The following is a 21,563-nucleotide window of genomic DNA, read 5'->3' as shown; positions in this document are numbered from 1 at the left end:
GCTCCTTGACCATAGACTCCAAACCTCTCCCAGGCAGCAGTCCGGTGCTGAACTAGACCATCCCTAACCTTGGTATCTGCCCAGGTATCGAACCCAGCTCTGACCTTGTACCTTCTTCATCACCCAGACTGCCTACTTAACTCCACAACGATACCTGACTCCACTCTTGCCTAATCTCATGTGCTGCAGAACTCATCCAACCCATTGCTTCCTCTAGGCTTGATTATTCCATTGTTCTCCTGACCAATCTCCCACCCCCACATAAACTTGAGCTCATTCCAAAACTACGCCGGCCATGTCCTAACTTGCACCAAGCCCCATTCACCATAACCCTGATGCACTTGGTACTGCAATGACTCCATTTTTAAATTCCTGTCCTGCTATAGTCTCGTCTCTTGTTCTCTCTGTAACCTCCTTCAGCCCCACAATCCTCTAATTTCTGCGCTCCTCCAATTCTGGCCTCTCGCACATTCCTGCTTTTAATTGCTCCACCATTGGTAGCTGTGTGTTCGGTCTTAGTCCTTTGCCTAAAAGGGCGGCACAGTAGCATAGTGGTTAGCACCATTGCTTCAAAGCGCTAGGGACCTGGGTTCGATTCCTGGCTTGACTCACTGTCTGTGCGGAGTTTGCACATTCTCCCAGTGTCTGCATGGGTTTCCTCCTGATGCTACAGTTTCCTCATACAAGTTCCGAGAGGCGTGCTTCTTCAGTGAATTGGACATTCTGAATTCTCCCTCAGTGTACCCGAACAGCCGCCGTAGTTTGGCGATTAGGGGACTTTCACAGTAACTTCATTGCAGTGTTAATGTAAGCCTACTTGTGGTGGTACAGTAGCACAGTGGTTGGCACTGCTGCCTCACGGCGCCAAGGACCCGGGTTCGATTCCAGCTCCGGGTCACTGTGTGTGGAGTTTGCACATTCTCCCCGTGTCAGTTGGCTAGACAGCTGGTTCGTGATGCAGAGCAAGGCAGCAGCACAGGTTCAATTCCCGTACCGGCTGAGGTTACTCATGAACCAGCTCTCCCCCCTCAGTGGGGAAAGCAGCATATGGTCATCTGGGACTATGGTGACTTTACCTTATCCCAGAGGCCAGTGTTATAACCACCTCTTTGATATATTAATAACGTGGGCTCAGGTAAACGGAGCATAGTTTGCATTTGACACAAAACTTAGAAATATAGTAAATAATGAGGAGGATAGTAATCAGGAAGATGTAGCCAAACTGGTAAAAAAGACAGACTGTGACAGATTACATTTAGCACAGAGAAGTGTAAAAGTGATAGATTTTGGTCGGAAGATAAGTGGGGCAATTTTAATTAAACGGTATAATTGTAAGGGGGCTCCAGGGACAGAGAGATTTGGAGGTGTATACACAAATCTTTCAAGGTGGCATGACCAGTTGGAAAGGCTATTTAAAAAAAATGAATGGGACCCTTGGCTTTATTATACTAATAATAATTTTTATTAGTGTCACAAGTAGGCTTGCATCAATACTTCAATGAAGTTACTGTGAAAATTCTATGAATAGAGGAAGGGAATACAAAAGGAACCATGTCTTTCTTCAACCTTATAAAATACTGGTTAGGCTTCAGATGGAGCTGTTCTTTTGGACATAGCAGTTTAGGGAAGGATGCAAATCCTTGGAAAGGCTGCAGAGGAGAGTTACTGGAACGGAACGAGGGATGAGGGACTTTGGTTTAATGAGAAGGGACTGGGGTTGTTCTCCTTAGGAGAGAGAAGGTTAAGGGTAGATTTTCTAGCGGTGTACAAAATCATGAATGATTTTGATAGAGTAAATAAGGAGAAATTGCTTCCAGTGGCAGAAAGGTCGATGACCTGGGGGGACAAGACTTAAAGGAGACTGGTGGAAGAACCAGCGATGTTGTGAGAAAATATGTTTTTACCCTGCGACTCATGATGGGCTGGAACACTCTGCCTGAAAGCATGGTGGAGGCAGATTCAATAATGACAAACAAAAGAGAACTGGATAAGTAGGGGGAAAATACAGGGCTCTGGGGAGAGAATAGAGCAGTAATTGGAAAGTTCTGCAAAAGGGCTGGCATAAGCACGATGGGCCAAATAGTCTACTTCTTCCCAAATCATTATGTGACTCATTAATTGGTGTCTCACATCTAGCCTCTCCATTGCCCAGGGAATGCAACCCTGTTCAACAGAGAGTTTGTTCAGTACATATTAATGAGAAAATTAACAGTAAGCATACAAGTAAATTTAAAAGATCCACTGGGAACACTTCTATTCACTTCTGCTCAGTTTAATCTGGATTGTTAGGCTGCCTCAAACCCGATCCTGTTCTTCTCATTTTCCACTCACCACATTTGCTACAATCCCGTAAAGATTGGAGGCAAGCTTGTAAAAAAATAAATATAACCTTTAGGGAGCAGAACGTCAATTACATTTTCTGTAGATTATTCAGGAAGAAGTGAGCATCAATGTTTAATGTTAGTCACACATCGAATTTAGCAATATGTATTCAGCTTCATTTATTGCTGGAGGATTGTAAAATGTAGGTACTGTATAGAAAACCGTTCATGTCAGATCTCAGCAACTTTCAAATTGACATGACCTTTCAAAGAACTTGAAATTTGAATACCTTTATATAACTAGCGGCTCTCAGGGATTTAGAAGAAATCGTAGAGGTTTCTGAGGCATGGGATAAGACTGTGTCACATCATAGCCCTGAATTACATACGGACATTTGAATTTTTAAGTAAGACATGTGTTCTTTTTAAAAAAAGGACATACAAGCAAAATCTTGCCGGAACTGCAAAGTAACCATTTGCTGGTATTCCTACGTAGATTATACACAGCCCAGAGAGAGAGAGACAGTGGAATATTGCACCCTTTTTTAGATGGGAACATTCGAAAAGAAGAGACACAATGCAAAGTGAACTGTGTGCTTCTGTGGAAATAATGGAAGCTGATTACCATCTCAGCAGAAACCATCTCCTGTGTCATATTTGTGTTTTTCCCCTATCAGGAATAAACAGGAAAAGGGGTGAACAACCAACTGCAATTCTAGTCTCTGTGTGCTAGTCTAGTGTTCTAGTTCTACAGTGCTTTTGTGTGCTGTGAGGATCACAGCGGAAAAATATCCTAGACACCCCTATGCTGGCAAGTAACGTCTTTCTCTGACTGATGGAAACAAGTCAAGACAGCAAAGCCACAGTTGAAAAGGAAGCAGGTAAACCCATTTGGACAAACTTGCAGAACAAAAAAAAAGTCCAACCTAACGGCCGCAAGGTTTCACCATCTACTTGCCACGGCAAGCCAAAGACTAATTCATATATCTTGTTAAACTTTTATTTTTGGATTCACTCATCATTTATTTTAAAAAATGAAAAAAATTTTTTTAGAGTACCCAATTCATTTTTTCCAATTAAGGGGCAATTTAGTGTGGCCAATCTACCTAACCTGCACATCTTTGGGTTGTGCGGGTGAAACCTACGCAAACACAGGGAGAATATGCAAACTCCACATGGACAGTGACCCAGGGCCGGGATCGAACCCGTGTCCTCAGTGCCATGAGGCAGCAGTGCTAACCACTGCTCCACCGTGCTGTCCCTACTCATCAGTTCAAACCTGTGTGTATGCATGTTGCGTTTTATTATTTAATTCTTGCACTTTAGCAAATAATAAACTCACTCTTCTGTTAACTCAAGACAGGCTGGTTAAGTTGACTCCTTTTAAAATGTAAGTGCATTTGCACTAGGAAAAGATATTCACAAGGAATGGGATAGTTTTTAAATCACCTTGTGAAGACCAACAGAGGGGAGTTGAATAAAGAAGGGGAGCCTGTTCATCCTTCCTCAACAGGGAGCCTAAGAATTTGGAGGTACCTCACCCAGAATCATAACAAATTAGGGAGCCTCACCCAGGGATCGGTTGTAACAACTGGTAACAAATTAATAGTGTTACAAGTGCTCAAAGTGGGCGGTATGTGGCGCAGTGGATAGCACTGGGACTGCGGCGCTGAGGACCCAGGTTCGAATCCCAGCCCTGGGTCACTGTCCGTGTGGAGTTTGCACATTCTCCCCATGTCTGCGTGGGTTTCACCCCTACAACCCAAAGATGTGCAGTTAGGTAGATTGGCCATGCTAAATTACCCCTTAATTGGAAAAAAAAATAATTGGGTACTCTAAATTTATTAAACAAAAAAGTGCTCAAAGCGTCAATCAGAACATTACGACTGGTTGTTGATACACACAACCATAGAATTCTTATAGTTCAGAAGGAAGCCATTAAGCCCATCGAGTCTGCACCTATCATCTGAAAGAGCACCCTACCCAGGCCCACTCTCCCCATAATCCCACCTTACCTGCACATCTTTGGACACTAAGGGGCAATTTAACGTGGCCAATTGAACCCGGGTTCCTGGCGCTGTGAGGCACGTGTCACCCAGTGTGGCTTGTGCCGTCCCAAGCATCTGATGTGTGAGACACTCTACTCAAGACTTATAATCTGGAGCCATTTTGGAGTGCAGTAATCCTGGACTTTTTTTCTACTTTTCCAAATATCTCTTTACCACTCCATTACCCCCATCTCTAATAAGAGTGTGAGGATTCATTTGTCACCAAGATAAATGCCACTTCGGTGATAAGACAACCTCCTCCCTTAGCCATTGTCTCAGGATAAACCAGGCATTTCGCAACCTGATCGTTCTATTGTAGTTAACGCCAAGCTGAACTTCAAACCTCATTATGTTACAACCACTCTAGATGATATTTGCTGAGAAAGCCAAACTCCAGAGGGAAACCTGTCTTACTGATCACAATCTTTTTTTGTATTCTGACAATGAAGAGACCTACTAATCACAGAAATATAGAGGGCGAGATTCTCCACTCCTGCGCCGGTTGGGAGAATCGCCTGGGCCGCCAAAAGTTCCTGGGACGCCAGTCCGACGCCCTCCCGCGATTCTCCCAAGCGGCGGGAACGGCCCCGTCGAGTACCGCGAGCCACAGGCCGGAGAATCGCCGGAGACACCCAAAATGGCGATTCTCTGGCACCCCCGCTATTCTCAGGCCCGGATGGGCCGAGCGGCCAGGCCAAAACAGCGGGTTCACCCCAGCGCCGTCCACACCTGGTCGCTGCTGTCGGGAACAGCGCGAGAACGCTGGGGGGGGGGGGGGGGGGGGGCGGCCTGCGGGGGGGGGGGGGGATCCTGCACCGGGGGGTACCTCAAATGTGGCATGGCCCGCGATGGGTGCCCACCGATTGTCGGGCAGTCCTCTCTGAAGGAGGACCTCCTTCCTTCCGCGGCCCCGCAAGATCCGTCCGCCATCTTCTTGCGGGGCGGACTCAGAGAGGACGGCAACCACGCATGCGCGGGTTGACGCCGGACATCCCGCGCATGCGCGGGTGACGACAGTTATACGGCGCCGGCCGCGTCATCTATGCGGCGCCGCCTTTACGCGGTGACAAGGCCTGGCGCGTGTAGATGACGCGGCCCCGATCCTAGCCCATTGTTGGGGCCTGAATTGGTCGGGATCGGGGCCGTTTCGCGCCATCGTGAACCTCGACGGCGTTCACGATGGCGTGGGCACTTCGGCGCGGGAGTGGAGAATCCCGCCCAGGATTCCAGAAACAATTTTTCACATTAAAAAAAAAAAGATTTGTTAACAAGAAAGGAAAACTTAAGCACACAAGATTAAAGTTACACTGTTAAAGCAAGTTCCAAAACCTCCCCAAAGTAACTCACTTGGCTAGAAGATACAAGTAAATACCTTCTTGAGAAGAGGGGCTGCTGAATGATTGTGAACAGAAGGGTTGGGAAGAGGAGTTGTTGACTGCAAGAATGCATTGGGTGCGAGGTGTGGGAAGAGGGGTGTCCGTATATGTGTTTGTTTGTAATGGAGAGCTTTATGGGGGGTGTGGATGTCACTGGCAAGACCAGCATTTGTTGCCCATCCCTAATTGCCCTTGAACTGAGTGGCTTGCTGGGCCATTTTAGACAGACAATAAGAGTCAACCACATTGCTGTGAACCTGGATTTACATGTAGGCCAGATCAGGCAAGGAAGACCCATTTCCTCCCCTAAATGACAGTAGTGAACCAGATGGATTTTTATGACAATCAATGATAATTTCATGGTCTAACTTTCTAATCCATATTTTATTAACTGAATTTAAATTCCACCAGCTGCCGTGGTGGAATTGAACCTATGTCATCACAGCATTAGCTTGGTCGTCTGGGTTGCTAGAGCAATAACATTAACACTGTGCCACTGTCACCCATATCTACATCTACTCTATATGTATCACTCAGAAACTTTAATAATTATCTACTCAACATTGCTATGCTGCTTTGTTGCTGTTTGTTTTTGCTGGTGTGTGGGGTCATGTCAACTTTCAAGTGTTAAAATAGGGTCACATGCTGTGCGCAAATTGACCGCCATGATTCCTACATTACAAAATGATGATGACACTTCAAAAAATAACTCGGTCATTAAGCACTTTGGATCATTGAGGTTTAGGGGCTGGTTTAGCACACTGGGCTAAATCGCTGGCTTTTAAAGCAGACCAAGGCAGGCCAGCAGCACAGTTCGATTCCCGTACCAGCCTCCCCGAACAGGCGCCGGAATGTGGCGACTAGGGGCTTTTCACAGTAACTTCATTTGAAGCCTACTTGTGACAATAAGTGATTTTCATTCATTTCTTTTCATTTCATTATACAAATGCAAACCCTTTCTAAACTGTGCTTGATTTTATGACAATTTGGCAGGCTCAATTCATGCAAAGCAAATTAACAAACCCACCTTGATTCTATGGAAACGAACCACATCTCCTACTTTGCAGATTTTAGGGAGTAGATCAGCATTCCCATTGAAAAGTACACAATTGAGCCTTCCATTAGAAGCATCCACTATGGTCACCGTGGAAGAGAAATCTGCAAAGGTGCAACAACATTCAGTTAAAGGGCGGCGGAGCAGAAATTTATAAAGATTTCCACATGTCATATTAACAATAGGAGGCAGTTCTCAGCTGGCTGGAAGACTAGCTAGTGGTTCAGGAAACAGTGGGGTTTCTATGCCCGTTCCAACGGAGGCAGACTGAGGTCCAGCCTCCTCGTCCTACCCCTGAGTGTAGAAGGCAATGGCACACCACCACTGGCATAAACTGCCAAGAAAAAGACTTGGGATGAAGCATGAGCAGAAAATGAGCCAGGGACCTGTGTTCAAGGCAGAGCACACAAGACATGACATGGTATTAATAATGTCTAGGTTCACGCAAGAAGAAAACACTTCCTTTGGTGGGTTGGCTTGAGAGCAAGTGGTCACAATATTAACATTATGTGGGCAGCACGGTAGCACAGTGGTTAGCACTGTTGCTTCAAAGCTCCAGGGTCCACGGTTCGATTCTCGGCTTGGGTCACTGTCTGCAGAGTCTGCACGTTCTCCCCGTGTCTGCGTGAGTTTCCGCCGGATGCTCCGGTTTCCTCCCACAGTCTGAAGATGTGCAGGTTAGGTGGATTGGCCATGATAAATTGCCCTCAGTGTCCAAAAAGGTTAGGTGGGGTGACCGGGTTACGGGGATAGGGTGGAGGCGTGGGCTTAAGTAGGGTGCTCTTTCCAAGGGTCGGCGCAGACTCGATGGACCGAATGGCCTCCTTCTGCACTGTAAATTCTATGAATCTTTTAGGATTAGGTCATTCAGGGGTGAGGTCGGGAAACACCTTCTCCCACACAAAGGGTAGACGGACTCTGGAACTCGGCCCCATAAAAGTTGATATTTTGCGTGAATTGAATTTTTCAAAATGAAGGGGAAAACTTTTTGTTTGACATGGGTCTTAAGGGTTACTGAACAAAGCTGAGTGGAAGGACATAGATACAAATCAGGCAACATTTAACTGAATGCTAGAATAAATTCAAGCGGCTGAATGGCCTCCTCTTGATCCTATGCCCTTCAAAGAATCAGAATAAATTGCATACACCAGCTTTCAAAGAAGTAAGCTGTCCAAATCAATTATATGTAGATTCTGATTGAGTGAAAAGTGATGAAGCAGGTAGCAAATTGATGAAGATCCCCCCCACCCCACACGTCTAAAAATAAGACAAGTTGTGTCGGGTAGAAGATTTTTTTTTTTTTTTTTTTTACACAAAAGTAATAAAGTAAGTTACCAGGGAAGGTCACGGTTTAAAAGGTCCAAAGGACAAAGAGATGTGATACAAGGGAAAGAGATTTAGGAATGAGCCAAGATGGTGGGAGATTGACAACAAGATATGTTTGTTTTGCCAAATAGCTTTCTTTCTAAGTTTGAAAGCTCAAGTAAACTGAAGGACTCCATGTTCTTCTTAACTCTCCAGCGAGTCCATTTTCAGTTTTCTTCCCTGCTATCCCACTGGAATGAAATCTGAAATGCCACACTTTACTTGAAACTCGGCAGCTCCCTGATAGCATCTGAACTTTACGAGGCCAATTACAAGATGCATTATACGGGCCCTCGAGTCCCAATCCAAACACAAAACTATTTACTGTTTGAAATTTAAACGCTTGTTGTTATTGAAAAGTCCACGGAAATAATGAAAGACCTTTGAGTGCTCTCCGTGACAGTTTCTATATAAAGTAATTAGTCAAACTGCTTCTGCCAGTCTGTTGCACCAATCTCAGGTGGTTGTGCATCATTAAAATATTCAAGCTCAGGACTGCTTGCTTAGAAAGGTGACTTCTCTACAAATGCCAATTACCAGAGTTTTCCATTTCTACTGTATTTTAACATTCAGATCGCAAAATGAAAATTGAAATATATAATCCCATCGCATGACTTCCACTATCCGTATTAGAAAATTTAAAAACTTCTCAATTTTAAAGTCTCAGGCACAAAATTAAAATTGTGCTTCTATCTTAAAATACTTCTTTTTAAGCAATCAATGCTAAATTTTCACGCAGCCATTCATAAATGGCTGTCTTCTGGCAACAATATGTTGGTAAGATCTGGAGAATTTAGAGTTCCTTGAATGATTTTATCATCAGTTTACATTTTTAGAGAAAAGGTCATACAGCAGTCACTGCCATGCTGCACGTAACTTAACAATCTGATATAGCTATGTGAATCTTGGCCATGCCAAATTCATCAATATATTGGCAGGTGAGTATATTTCGGCAGCACCATGTATTAGCAGGACTGAATCTGCTACTTGGTCGGTGGTTGCATGCCAACCAGAAGGGTGGCACAGTTAGGGCATTCCAATCACTGACCAATAACATCAGAGAGGAGGTAGAGAGTTTGCTCTGGTCTTGGTGGTGGGCAGTGAGGGATTCCTTTCGACTTAATCTTTCCAGCCACATGTGTAATTGCTCATTTCTCCTATTTCCATACTCACACATTACTTCATTGCAGTGCTAATGTAAGCCTACTTGTGACACTAATAAATATTATTGTTATTACATAGGACTGGGAGTAATCCTGAAATTACTGCTTTAGAGGTTATGCTTTTCAATATCCTTCTGAGCTTCCTGAAATCTGCTTTCAGGACCTCTCTTTTCCTACCTAAATCATTGGTAACAATATGGACCGCCACATCTGGCTAATCACCCTTCCCCAGAATAATGTCCTGCAGCTGCCCTGTGACACACTTGACCCTGGCACCGGAGGGCCAACAGACCACCCTGGAGTCACAAATACGATCAAACATTTGTCTCTTCCCCCAAGTAATGGATTGCCTATAACTACTGCTCTTTCTGTCTTCCTCCCCAACCCCTCCCCCGGCACAGCAGAGTTATCTATTGAAGCTACTCATCTCAGTCCCAGGACATTCCATAGAAGGATCCATAGATTCCCTACTGTGCAGGAGGCCATTCAGCCCATTGAGTCTGCACCAACCCTCTGAAAGAGCACCCTACCTAGTCCCACTCCCCCACACTATCCCCATATCCCAGTGCATTGATCATGGCCAATCCATCGAACCTACATCTTTGATCGTTATGTGTGGGTGGAATTCTGTAATATATTTTGGCTTGCGCGTTCATTTAGACAGTGAATCCATATCAATTTGTGTGTAGCTTTTGACCGTGAAGTGCTATAATTGGTTGAAGTCACACGTTGCTCCTCTCTCGGAGTAACAGGCTGAGAATAAACAGGTAATGCCCAAGGGGATGGCGGAGCTGGAGCTCTAAGTGACTTGGTTCTCACATCACTCGGTAGCTCCCTGATAGCATCTAAACTTTACCAGGCCAATTACAAGATGCATTATACGGGCCCTTGAATCCCAATCCAAACACAAAACTATTTACTGTTTGAAATTTAAGCTAGTTTTTATTGAAAAGTCCACAGAAAGTCCATGGAAATAATGAAAGACTTTGAGTGCTCTCCGTGACAGTTTGTATATAAAGTAATTAGTCAAACTGCACACCGCCAGTGTAGGTTGAATTCCACAGACATTGACTATTCTTTTTCCTCTTCCTCATCCCATTGTATAGATTTCCCCACTTTCCTCACTCTTTGGTTTGCTCTTTCCTGGATTAATCAATTTGGGAATGAAACTTGCTCCCATGTCCCTCCCAGTGAAGCTCTCTAACTAATCATTGGACGCATCTGCCAAATTGACCTCCCAGCAGGCAATCACTTTGTAGCCACGCATGCTGTCACCTCTTCTTATGTACACTTTCAGTATTATCAGTGTGAATGTGCACTGACAATGTATGACACAATGGTAACCCCATGAATGACAGAAAGCAGTAGACTAACAGACCGCACGCTATAAACCTTGCCCCTCCCCCCCCAAAGTAAAATGCTGTGTTGTATTCCTACAGGTAGCCTGTGAAGATTGCGTCGTCCACACTAAACTTTGTCTATCAGCATAGATACTTGAGAGAGTGCCCAGAAATTAATAACAGCGTTTGGCATTAACAAGAAAATTTCACAGGAACAAGACAGCAATCTCCAAGAGTTAAGAACTAGCACAAGTTTATAACTTCCACAATGTATATTTCATAAGCACATCATGTACTTGTTCCCAAAAGACCACGGAAAGCTGGTCCCAGAATAAATTAATTTCCACTTTCTGAAGAAGAACAGCGGGTAGTCATTAGATTAACCTTTTGAATTTTAATACCCAGGGTTTTGGTGTCTACTTCTAAATGACAGCTTAACATAATAGTGCCTATCCTCCGGTGTTAACTGCTTACTGCTTCACATATGTACCCAATACCTCATCAGACATTAGACCTCATGGGATCAATTATATCCATAACTTCATATATTAAACAGTACTGTGATTTTTAAATTAAACATTGTCATGTGAGAGTACGTTTAAGAAATGGGTGTTTATAAATGGGTGTGTATATAAGTATCTGTAGTGAGTGTACCTTTAAGAAATGGGTGTTTATTACTGCAGTGATGTCAGAGAGTTGGTGGGCTGTCAGCTTTTTACTTTTGTTTTAGGCTGTTTGCTGCAGGGTGTGTTTTAGTTTCGTTTTCAGAGCTGGATAGCTGCAGTCACAGCCAGAAGGTGTATTAGAGTCTCTCTCTGTAATCTAAAGACAGTAAATCGATCCTGGTGATTTAAAACTAATAACAGGACTTTAACCTGATGTGCTTCTGGTAAAAGGTGTTTTAAGTCTTATGGGTGTTAAAAGGAAAGCTTAAAGGATTACTTAGTGTTGTATTCTTTGGGGGTTGTATTTGAATTAATGGTTGCTAAGATGTTCACAGTATGTTTTAAAAAGGTTAATTTGAGTTCATCGAATAAACATTGTTTTGCTTTAAAAATACTTTTCCATTTCTGCTGTACCATATCTGTAGAGTGGGCCGTGTGCTCCCCATACCACAATCTATTAAAAGTTGTGGGTCAGGTGAACTCCATGATACACTTTGGGGTTCTCTAAACCCTGGCCCATAACAACATTAAGATTTCTCAACTTCCCGTGCACATCCTTTTGCAATACAGCCCAATTTTAGATGCTCCTGTATTGTTCAATACTGTACACAATATGGAGTACAAAAAGACTGAAATACTAGTTTTGTCAGGTAAGTGTCCTGGTACAAAGCCTCTCCAGGTGCGGCCATGATAGCGGACACAGTGCTAAAGCTTTGAGAGCTTATTTTCCTGATATCCGTTTTTCGAAACTCATTTGAGTGATGTGGACATCGTGAGTAAGATCAACATTGTTTTGGGCCAGGGTTTAGAAATCTCCAAAGTATATCATGGAGTTCACCTGACCTACAAATGCTTATTGAATTTGGTTATGATGAGCACAAGAGCCTGCCTTTCAGGTGTTATTCAACAGCATTCTCAGGCGCTTTTAATCAAAAAACAAATTTTATTCTACGACTATAGTTAACATTTGTATAAACACACACATGCAAAACTTTTTATCAACTACAAACATAAATACCCCACACAGCAACAGTAATCTATGTATAACCGTTAATGAATCCCCCCTTTACTGTTCTAATTTAATAACAAGTAAAAACCAGAACCCCTTTTTCAAAGGCGTGGCCCATCATATGGCACTTTTACTGGTATAAGACTTGGTATTGATATTCTTGTTTCCTTTCCAAACAGCAGGTTTGAATTCCTTCCAGAAAGCAATTATCTCTAAGTTATCAAGCAGTCTGGAAACAGCTTTTAAAATGAAGATAGAGAAGCCCTTCTTTCAACCTGTGCAGTACAAACCAGTCCAAACTCAAAGCAAAAGAAAAAGTCAAAAGCGAAAGTAAACTCAGCCCAACTCCACCCACACAATGATATCACTGAAGCCATGTGATAAGACAAAAACATTTCTTCAAGGGCCACTCACATGGCACCATCCCTAATTGCCCTTGAGAAGGTGAACCACTACAATCCATGTGTCGTAGGTACAACTACAATGGTGTTAGGGAGGGAGGTCCACATTTTTGACCCACGGACAGGGAAGGACTGGCGATATATTTCCAAATCAGAATGGTGAATGGCTTGGAGAGGAACTACCAGGTGGTGGTGTTCCAATGTATCTGCTGCCTTTGTCCTCCAAAATTGCAGTGGTCGTGGGTTTGGGAGGTGCTGTCTCAGGAGCATTGGAGAGTTCCTGCAGTGCATCTTGAAGATGGCACACACTGCTGCTACGGTGCATCGGTGGTGGAGTGTGTCAATGTTTGTGGTGGAAGGGGTAGCAAAAAAGCAGGCTGCTTTGTCCTGGATGATATTGAGCTTCTTGCATGTTGTTGGAGCTGCAATCATCCAGGCAAGTGGGGAGTATTCCATTACATTCCTGACTCATGCCTTGTAGATTGTGGGTAGGCTTTGGGAGTCAGGTGGTGAGTTACTCGTTGCAGGATTCCAAGCCTCCAACCTGCTCTTGTCACCACAGTATTTATATGGGCAGTCGAGTTGAGTTTATGGTCAATGGTAACCCCATGATGTTGATAGTGGGCGATTCAGTGAAGGTAATGCCATTGCATTCCACTAACAAGACTCCATCAGGGTACCTCACGCTTGAAATGACTAAGATCATACACAAGTACACTTACGTACACACAACTACCCAACATAATGTTGCAACATTGAGCTTGTTTGTACGTATATACGAACATATGAAATTAGGAGCAGTATGCCATTCGGCCCCTCAAGCCTGCTGTGCCATTCGATGAGATCATGACTGATCAGATTGTGGCCTCTACTTTCATGTCTACGTATATCCCTCGACTCCCTAGTCAGCCAAGAATCTATCAAACTCAGCCTTAAAAATATTCAATGATTCAGCATCTCCACTGTTCTCCGTCGGGGGACGGGATAGAGAGGATGAAATTCCACATACTAACAACCCTCGGAGAAAATATATAATTCTCCTCATCTCCCATTTCAAATGGACGATCCCTTATTTCTAAACTGCGTCCCCTAATTCTAGCTTCTCCCACAGGAGAAACATTTTTAAGCATCCATCTTTTCAAGTCCTCTTGGAAACCAATACATTTCAATAACATCAACTCTCAATCTTCGAAACTGCAAATGGATACCAGACAACTTCTCCAACCTTTCCTCATATGACAACTCCTTCAGTCCAGAAATCAGTCAAGCCAAACATCTCTAACTGCTTCGAATGCAGGAGGCCAAAACTGTACACAGTACTCTCGATATGGTCCATCAATGTCCTGTGGAACTATAGCAAAACTGGCCGACTTTTATATTCCATTCCCATTGCAATAAACACCATTCAGTTTGCCTTCCTGATCACTTCTTGTAGCAGCATACTAACTGCTTGTGATTCATATACCAGGGCAGCCAAATCCCTCTGTACTGCAGAGTTCTGCAATCTCTTTCTGATTATGTAATATGCTGCTTTTCTATTCTTCCTGCCAAAGCGGACAAGATTACATTTTCCCACATTATATTTATCTGCCAATTTTTTGCCCAGATACTTAGCATATTTATGTCCTGTTGCACACTCCTTATATTCAGGAAATGTCTTAGTAGATTAGAAGTTGGCAGATGTTACACCATGTTTCAAGAAAGGAGGGAGAGAGAAATCAGTGATTTACAAGCCAGCTAGGTTAACATAAGTTGTTGGGGAAATGCTGGAATTTATCATTAATAAAATCTGAACAATGCATTTAGAAAACCATGGTACCATTAGAACAAGTCAACATGGTTTCACTCCAGGAACGTTTTGGAGGTGTAACCAGGAGGGTAAATAAAGGGTAACCAGTAGATGTATATAGAACATAGAACAGTACAGCACAGGCCCTTCGGCCCACAATGTTGTGCCGACCATTTATCCAAATCTAAGATCAACCAAACCTACACCCCTTCAATTTACTGCTGTCCATGTGAGTTTAGAGTCGCTAAAATGTCCCTAATGACTCTACAACCTCCGTTGCAGTGCATTCCACACACACCATTCTCTGTGTAAAGAACCTACCTCTGACATCTCCACTATACCTTCCTCCAATCACCTTAAAATTATGTCCACTCATGACAGCCATCTCTGCCCTGGGGAAAAGTCTCTGGCTATCGACTCTATCCATGCCTCTCATCAACTTGTACACCTCTATCAAGTCACGTCTCTTCCTTCTTCGCTCCAGTGAGAAAAGCCCCAGCTCCCTCAACCTTTCTTCATAAGACATGCCCTCTAGTCCAGGCAGCATCCTGGTAAATCTCCTCTGCACCCTCTCCAAATCATCCACATCCTTCCTATAATGAGGCGACCAGAACCGGACACAATATTCCAAGTGTGGTCTAACCAGGGTTTTGTGAAGCTACAGCAAAACCTTGCGGCTCTTAAACTCAATCCCCCTGTTAATGAAAGCCAACACACCACATGCCTTCTTAACAACCCTATCAACCTGGGTGGCCACTTTGGGGATCTATGTTCGTGGACCCCAAAATCCCACTGTTCCTCCACACTTCCAAGAATCCTGCCTTTCACCCTGCATTCAGCATTCAAATTTGACATTCCAAAATGAATCACTTCACATTTATCTAGGTTCAATTTCATCTGCCACTTCTCAGCCCAGCTCTGCGTCCTGTCAATGTCATGTTGTAAATTGCAACAGCCCTCAATGCTATCTACAACTCCACCAACCTTCGTGTCATCGGCAAACTTACTAACCCACCCGTCCACTTCCTCATCCAAGTCAATTGTAAAAAACACAAAGAGCCGAGATCCCAGAATAGATCCCTGCGGGACACCACTGGTCACCAATCTACCGGCGGAATATTTTCCATCCACTACCACTCACAGCCATTTCGGCAGCCAATTCTGTATCCAGACAGCCACATTTCCCTGTAGCCAAAGCCCCTTGACTTTCTGAATGAGCCTACCATGGGGAACCTTATCAAATGCCTTACTGAAATCTGTTTATAACCACATCCACTGCCCGACCTTCATCAATGTATCTCGTCACATTCTCAAAGAATTCAATGAGACTTGTGAGGCATGACCTGCCCCTAACAAAGCCATGCTGACTATCTTTAATCAAACTATGTTTTTCTAAATAATAATATTTCTCAGAATCCTTTCCAGTATTTTGCTCACTACAGATGTAAGACTGATGGGTCTGTAATTCCCAGGGGTTTCCCTATTCCCTTTCTTGAACAGGGGAACAACATTCGCCTCTCTCCAATCATCCGTTACTACTCCAGTGGAGAGTGAGGACACAAAAGTCATCACCAATGGCGCAGCAATCTCCTCCCTCGCTTCCAATACTAACCTTGGGTATACCCTGTCTGGCCCAGGGGACTTATCTATCCTGATGCCTTTCAAAATTTCCAGCAAATTCTCCTCGTATACCTAAACTTCTTAACAACATTTGATAAGCGGCCACACAAAAGTTTAATAGACAAGATAAGGGCTCATGGAGTTGGGGAAAGTATAGAAAGCAAAATGTGGGCATTATATGGGGCTTTTTCAAGTTGGCACAAGGATCAGTGCTAGAGTCTCAGCTCTTCACAACCTATATTAGCGACTTAGATGAAGAGGCAGAATAGGATAAAAAATTATGCTGCCAAACTAGGTGGAAAGGTACACTGTGGGATGGACACAGAGAGGCTGGGAAGAGAAATAGACAGGTTAAGAGTTAAGAGTGGGCAGCAAGTAGGCAGATGGGAGTATAATGTAGGGAAATGTGAAAATATTCACACTGGTCGTGAGAATAGAAAAGTATATTATTTTTATAAAACGTGTGAAACTTGTATGTGTTGATATTCAAAGAGACTTGGATGTGCTCCTACAAGAAAACACGAAGTTAGCATACAAGTGCAGCAAGCAGTTAGCAAAGCAGATGGCATGTTGGCTTTTATTGCAATGTGAATGGAATACAAGAATAAGGATGTTTTGCTACAATTATACAGGGTTTTGGTGAGACCACATCTGCAACGCTTAGTCCTCACATTTAAGAAATGATATACTTGCATTGGAGGTGGTAGAGTGAAAGTTTACTAAATTGGTCCCTGGGCTGACGGGGTTGTCCTTGGATGAGAGACGGAGTAAATTGAGTTTTATATTCTCTGAACCCTCAGAATTCAGAAGGGGCTGGCAAGGGTGGAGGCCGAGAGGTTGTTTTTTTCTGGTTGAGGAATCTAAAATCTGGGGCCACAGTCTCAGGAAAATGGGTAAATAATTTAGGACCGAGATGGGGAAAAAATACTTCACTCAAAGGGCTGTGAATCTTTGGAATTCTCTATCCCAGTGGGTTGTGATTGCTCCATCGCTGAATACATTTAAAGCTGAGATAGACAGCTTTTTGGTGTCTTAGTGGATGAAGGGAGCAGGAGCGAAAAAGCCCAGGGCAGGCCATGCTGGTAATGAATGGTGCAAAAGACTCAATTTATTATATGGCCCACTCATGCACTTGTGTCTTGTGTTCTTCATAACGTAATCTCCTACTGGCTTATGTGTCATTAAAATATTTAGCAATCATACATTTTATTCTTTCATCCTAATCATTGGTATAAATTTTTAAAATTTTAAATAGTTGCTGTCCCGCCACTGTTTGCTGTGGCACTGTACTCATTACATCTTGCCAACCTTAAAATGGCACATTTATCATAGAATCCCTACAGTGCAGAAGGAGGCTATGCGCTATCATTCCCTGTTAGCCAACTAAACCTCATTTGATGCAGGTATGATACTCCCTATACCATGAGCATTTATTTCATATAGTAATCTTTGATGTGCCAGTTTGTCAAGTGACTTCTGAATCTAAATGCACCACATCTACAGCATCCCCTTTATCCACATTAGTTTTTACTTCCACAAAGAACTTTCATAAATTAGTCAAGCACAATTTCCTTTTCACCCCCGAAAACAATGTTGACTCTGCTTGATTGCATTGAGATTTTCGAAGTGCCTGCTTTAATCTCCTTATTAAAATATACCAGCATTTGCACTATAACAGAAGTTAGGCTAGTCTTCTGTCTCCCTCCAGTCTTGAATAGAGGAATTATTTTTCAATTTGATGGGACCTTGCCAGAGTCTAGGGAGTTTTGGAAAATTAAAACCAATGCATTTATTATCTCAGCAGTCACTTCTTTTAAGACCCTAGGATGAAGTCCATCAGGACCTGGGATTTGTCAGCTTTATATTATTTTCTCAGTACCCTTTCCCTGGTGACCGTAACTGTTTTAAATTCCTCCCTCTCTTTCACCTCTTGATTTACAATTATTCCCAGGATGTTATTTGTTTGTTTTACAGTGAAGACAGATGCAAAATATCTGTTCAATTCATCTGCCATTTCCTTATTTTCCATTATTAATTCCCCAGACACCCTCTAGAGGACCACTCACTTTATTTACTCTAACCTTTTAAATACCTGTAGAAATGCTTGCCATCTGTTTTTATATTTCTAACTAGCTTTTCTCTCATATTCAAATTTCTCCCTCATATTTTTAGTCATTCTTTGCTGTTTTTCATATTCTGTCCAATCTTCTGACCTACCACTAATCATCACTAACGCTCCTTCCCCGGTGTCTTTTTTTTTTACGGCAATGTATCTTTGAAGTATCTACATCAATATTTGCCACTGCGTTTCAGCTGACCTATCCCTGAACCTAAATTTCAAGTTCATTTTAACTAACTCTGTCTTCATATCCCCATTATTGAGCTATGCAAGTTTAAAGCTTGAGGGCCTTAGACCCACTCGTCTTTGTCTCAAATTGAATGTGAATTTCAATCACTTTATGAACATTGTTACCTTTAGTATGAGATAATTAATTAAATCTGAATCGCTGCACGTTATAAGATCTAGAATTGCCTGCTCCCTGATTGACTCAAGAACGTGCTGGTCGAAGAAACTATCCTGGAAACAGTAATTGAACTTTTCTTCCGGGCTCCCTTTGCCAATCTGATTCATCCAATCTGTTTGTTGATTAAAATCACCCATGATTATCGCCGTATCCTTCTCACAAGTCTTCATTATTTTTTCCAGTATAACCCATCTGACAGTGTGGTTACTGTTAGGGGGCTCTAGAACCCCTCTTTCCAAACTGCTTCTACATCCTGATCTTTAGAACTAAAGCCACCTCTCTCTCTCTATTGTACTAATGTCATTCTTCATTAACAGAGTTACTCGTCTACCTTCTCCTTGCTTCCGCTCCTTCCTAAATGTCACACTATTTAAATATTCAGGACCCAGTCTTTGTCATCCTGCAGCCATGTCGATGTAATGTCTATCAGATCATACATATTTATTTCAACTTAAGTTGACATTTCATCTGCTTTGGTACAAATGCTGTGCACACTCAAATACAGAGCCTAGATCTGTCTTTTTACTATTTTTTCCACCTCTAGCCTTACCTTCTGTACATTCGTAAGTTGGTATGTTCTGTACCTTCCTGCTACACTCTGATTATTCGTATTGCTCCTTGCTCTCTTGCCTTGTCCTATCTCTTAAGATTTAGATTTATTTTCACGTGTATTGTTCTGCATACAGTCCAGGCAGATCGCTCCATGCATGACAAACATAGGACGTAAGATAAATACACAATGTAAATACTTAGACACAGACATCTGGTGAAGCATACGGAGTGCAACACAGTACGGAAGATGCGTGGAGAGATCAGTTCAATTCATAAGAGGGCATTCAGGTGTCTGGTAACAAGGTGGTTTTTGAATCTGTTAGAATTTATTGCATCCCACTATATAATAATCATTTATTGTCACAAGTAGGCTTTAATGAAGTTACTGTGAAAAGCCCCTAGTCGCCACATTCCGGCGCCTGTTCGGGGAGGCTGGAACAGGAATTGAACCCGCCCTGCTGGTCTTGTCTGCATTACAAGCCAGCTTTCTTAGCCCACTGTGCTAAACCAGCCCCTGAGAGTTTAAAGCTCTCTCTATCGCCATAGTTTTAGGACTCGCAACGACACTGGTCACAGTATGGTTCAGGTGAAGATGTCCCAATGGTCCAGCTCCTAACTTTCACTAGTACTGATGCCAGTGCCTCATGAATCAAAACCCATTTCTCAGAGATGTCTGAGCCACATATTAAAATCTCTAATCTTAATTAACCTATGCCAATTTGCTCTTGGCTGAGGTAATGATCCAGAAATTACCACATTTTAAGTTGTGCATGTTAACCTAGCTCTAGCTGCTCATATTCCTGAAGCAGAACCTCTTCCCCAGTCCTACCAGTGTAGTTGTTTCTCACTTATAATACAACAACTGGATCCTTCCCCCTCTCACTGCAAGTTCCAGTCCAGCCGAGAGTAGGTGCCCTGGACCCTGGCACCGAGAAAGAAACAGTCTTCTGGACTCTTGCTCTCAGCTAGAGAATTGTGTCTGTCCCACTGACTATACTTTTCCCTACTACTCCGGCATTCCTATGTATTCCCCGACTTGAATAGCTTCCTATGCTGTGGTCTGTTTGCTCATTTGTCCATATGTGTTCTCCCACATTTCTCTCAATATTTGCCTGAAAAGTGTTTCCTAACTTCTCTTCTGAATGGCCTGGATCTAGTTTAACAGTTGTGCTGCCCGGTCCTAAACTCCCCATGCAGTAAAGGATGCTATTCACCTTACCAATTCCTTTCAATGTCCCAAAAACCTCAATCCAATCACCTCTTAACCTTATATATGCCAGGGAATGCAAGTCCAGGCTATGTTATCTCTCCTTGTTACAAGGCTATATATTCTTTCTGAGGTGCAATGTCCAGAACTGTACATGATACGCTAGGTGCGGTCTAATCGTGACTTTGTATAGCTTTTCCAAAACTTCCTTCTCTTTATATTCGAGCCAGCTGGTTATAAAGGCTAACATTTCATTGGCCTTATTGCTTTTTTGTATCCGATGACCACAGTTTAATGATCTGGATACATGGACCTCAAAACCTCTTTGGACCTCCATTTTTCTATGCTTTACACCATTTAAATTAATACTCAGATCTATCCTATCTGGTCTAACATGGATGACCTCACACTTAGATGCACTGAACCCCATTAGCCACAGTTCTGCCCACTCACATTTATCGATACTGCTTTGTAAATTTATGGCCATCATTCATACGACTTACTGTGTCATTGGAACATCTGGATATTTGGCTCTTGTGTTACCAAGTCATCAGAGATAGAGTGGACAGTTGAGGTTCAAGCACAGACCATTATGGGACACTGCTGATCAGTTTCTTATTATTCAAATGCATACCCATTATCCTTACACTCTTGTCTCCAAATGCCTAGTTACTGCCACGTTATGGTGGTTCTGCTGCCTCAACCAAATAAACTCTGGCCAAGTACATTTTGATTTCGACAGTATCTTTAAAGATGGCACAATAGGTAATTCGAACTTCGCCCATCAGGAAGCAAGAAGTCCTCGACCGTGAGAGTTAAATAAAATTCTTCCTCATCTAAATATCCTGCTTCATTTTTGTTTTCCAAATACTGTGCTTAATTACTAACACACTATGAGGGCAATTATTCCCTTCACTATGCCAGTGCATGTCTGCACACTTCAGTAGTAAAAATGAATTAGGCTGGCATCACACTGCATACCGTGTGAAAACCTGCCGTTCTTGGCCAGCTGCCAAATCATTTCAAAGGCTGTCTGTCATTAGACCCGATTCTGAAGGAGGCCAGTATCTCTATGGTGGAACTAAAGTTGAATTCTTTGGCAATTCAAAATTCCACAATACTAGCGAC

General features: G+C 42.9%; 1 protein-coding gene across 3 annotated transcripts in view; it reads right to left on the bottom strand.

The window, feature by feature from the left end:
• pot1 (protection of telomeres 1 homolog) overlaps window positions 1–21,563 on the bottom strand; it is a 436,401-nt gene that overhangs the window by 162,614 nt on the left and 252,224 nt on the right. For all 3 annotated transcript variants that reach the window (XM_072484445.1, XM_072484444.1, XM_072484446.1), the window contains exon 8: window positions 6,773–6,903. In XM_072484445.1, coding sequence (XP_072340546.1) covers window positions 6,773–6,903 — 131 coding nt within the window. The remainder of the gene's footprint in view (window positions 1–6,772; window positions 6,904–21,563) is intronic.

The sequence above is a fragment of the Scyliorhinus torazame genome, chromosome 19 (genome assembly GCF_047496885.1).
Source record: "Scyliorhinus torazame isolate Kashiwa2021f chromosome 19, sScyTor2.1, whole genome shotgun sequence".
NCBI classification, from domain to species: Eukaryota; Metazoa; Chordata; class Chondrichthyes; order Carcharhiniformes; family Scyliorhinidae; genus Scyliorhinus; species Scyliorhinus torazame.
The sequence above is the reverse complement of the archived record's forward strand: the minus strand, read 5'-3'. Positions and strand labels throughout refer to the sequence as shown.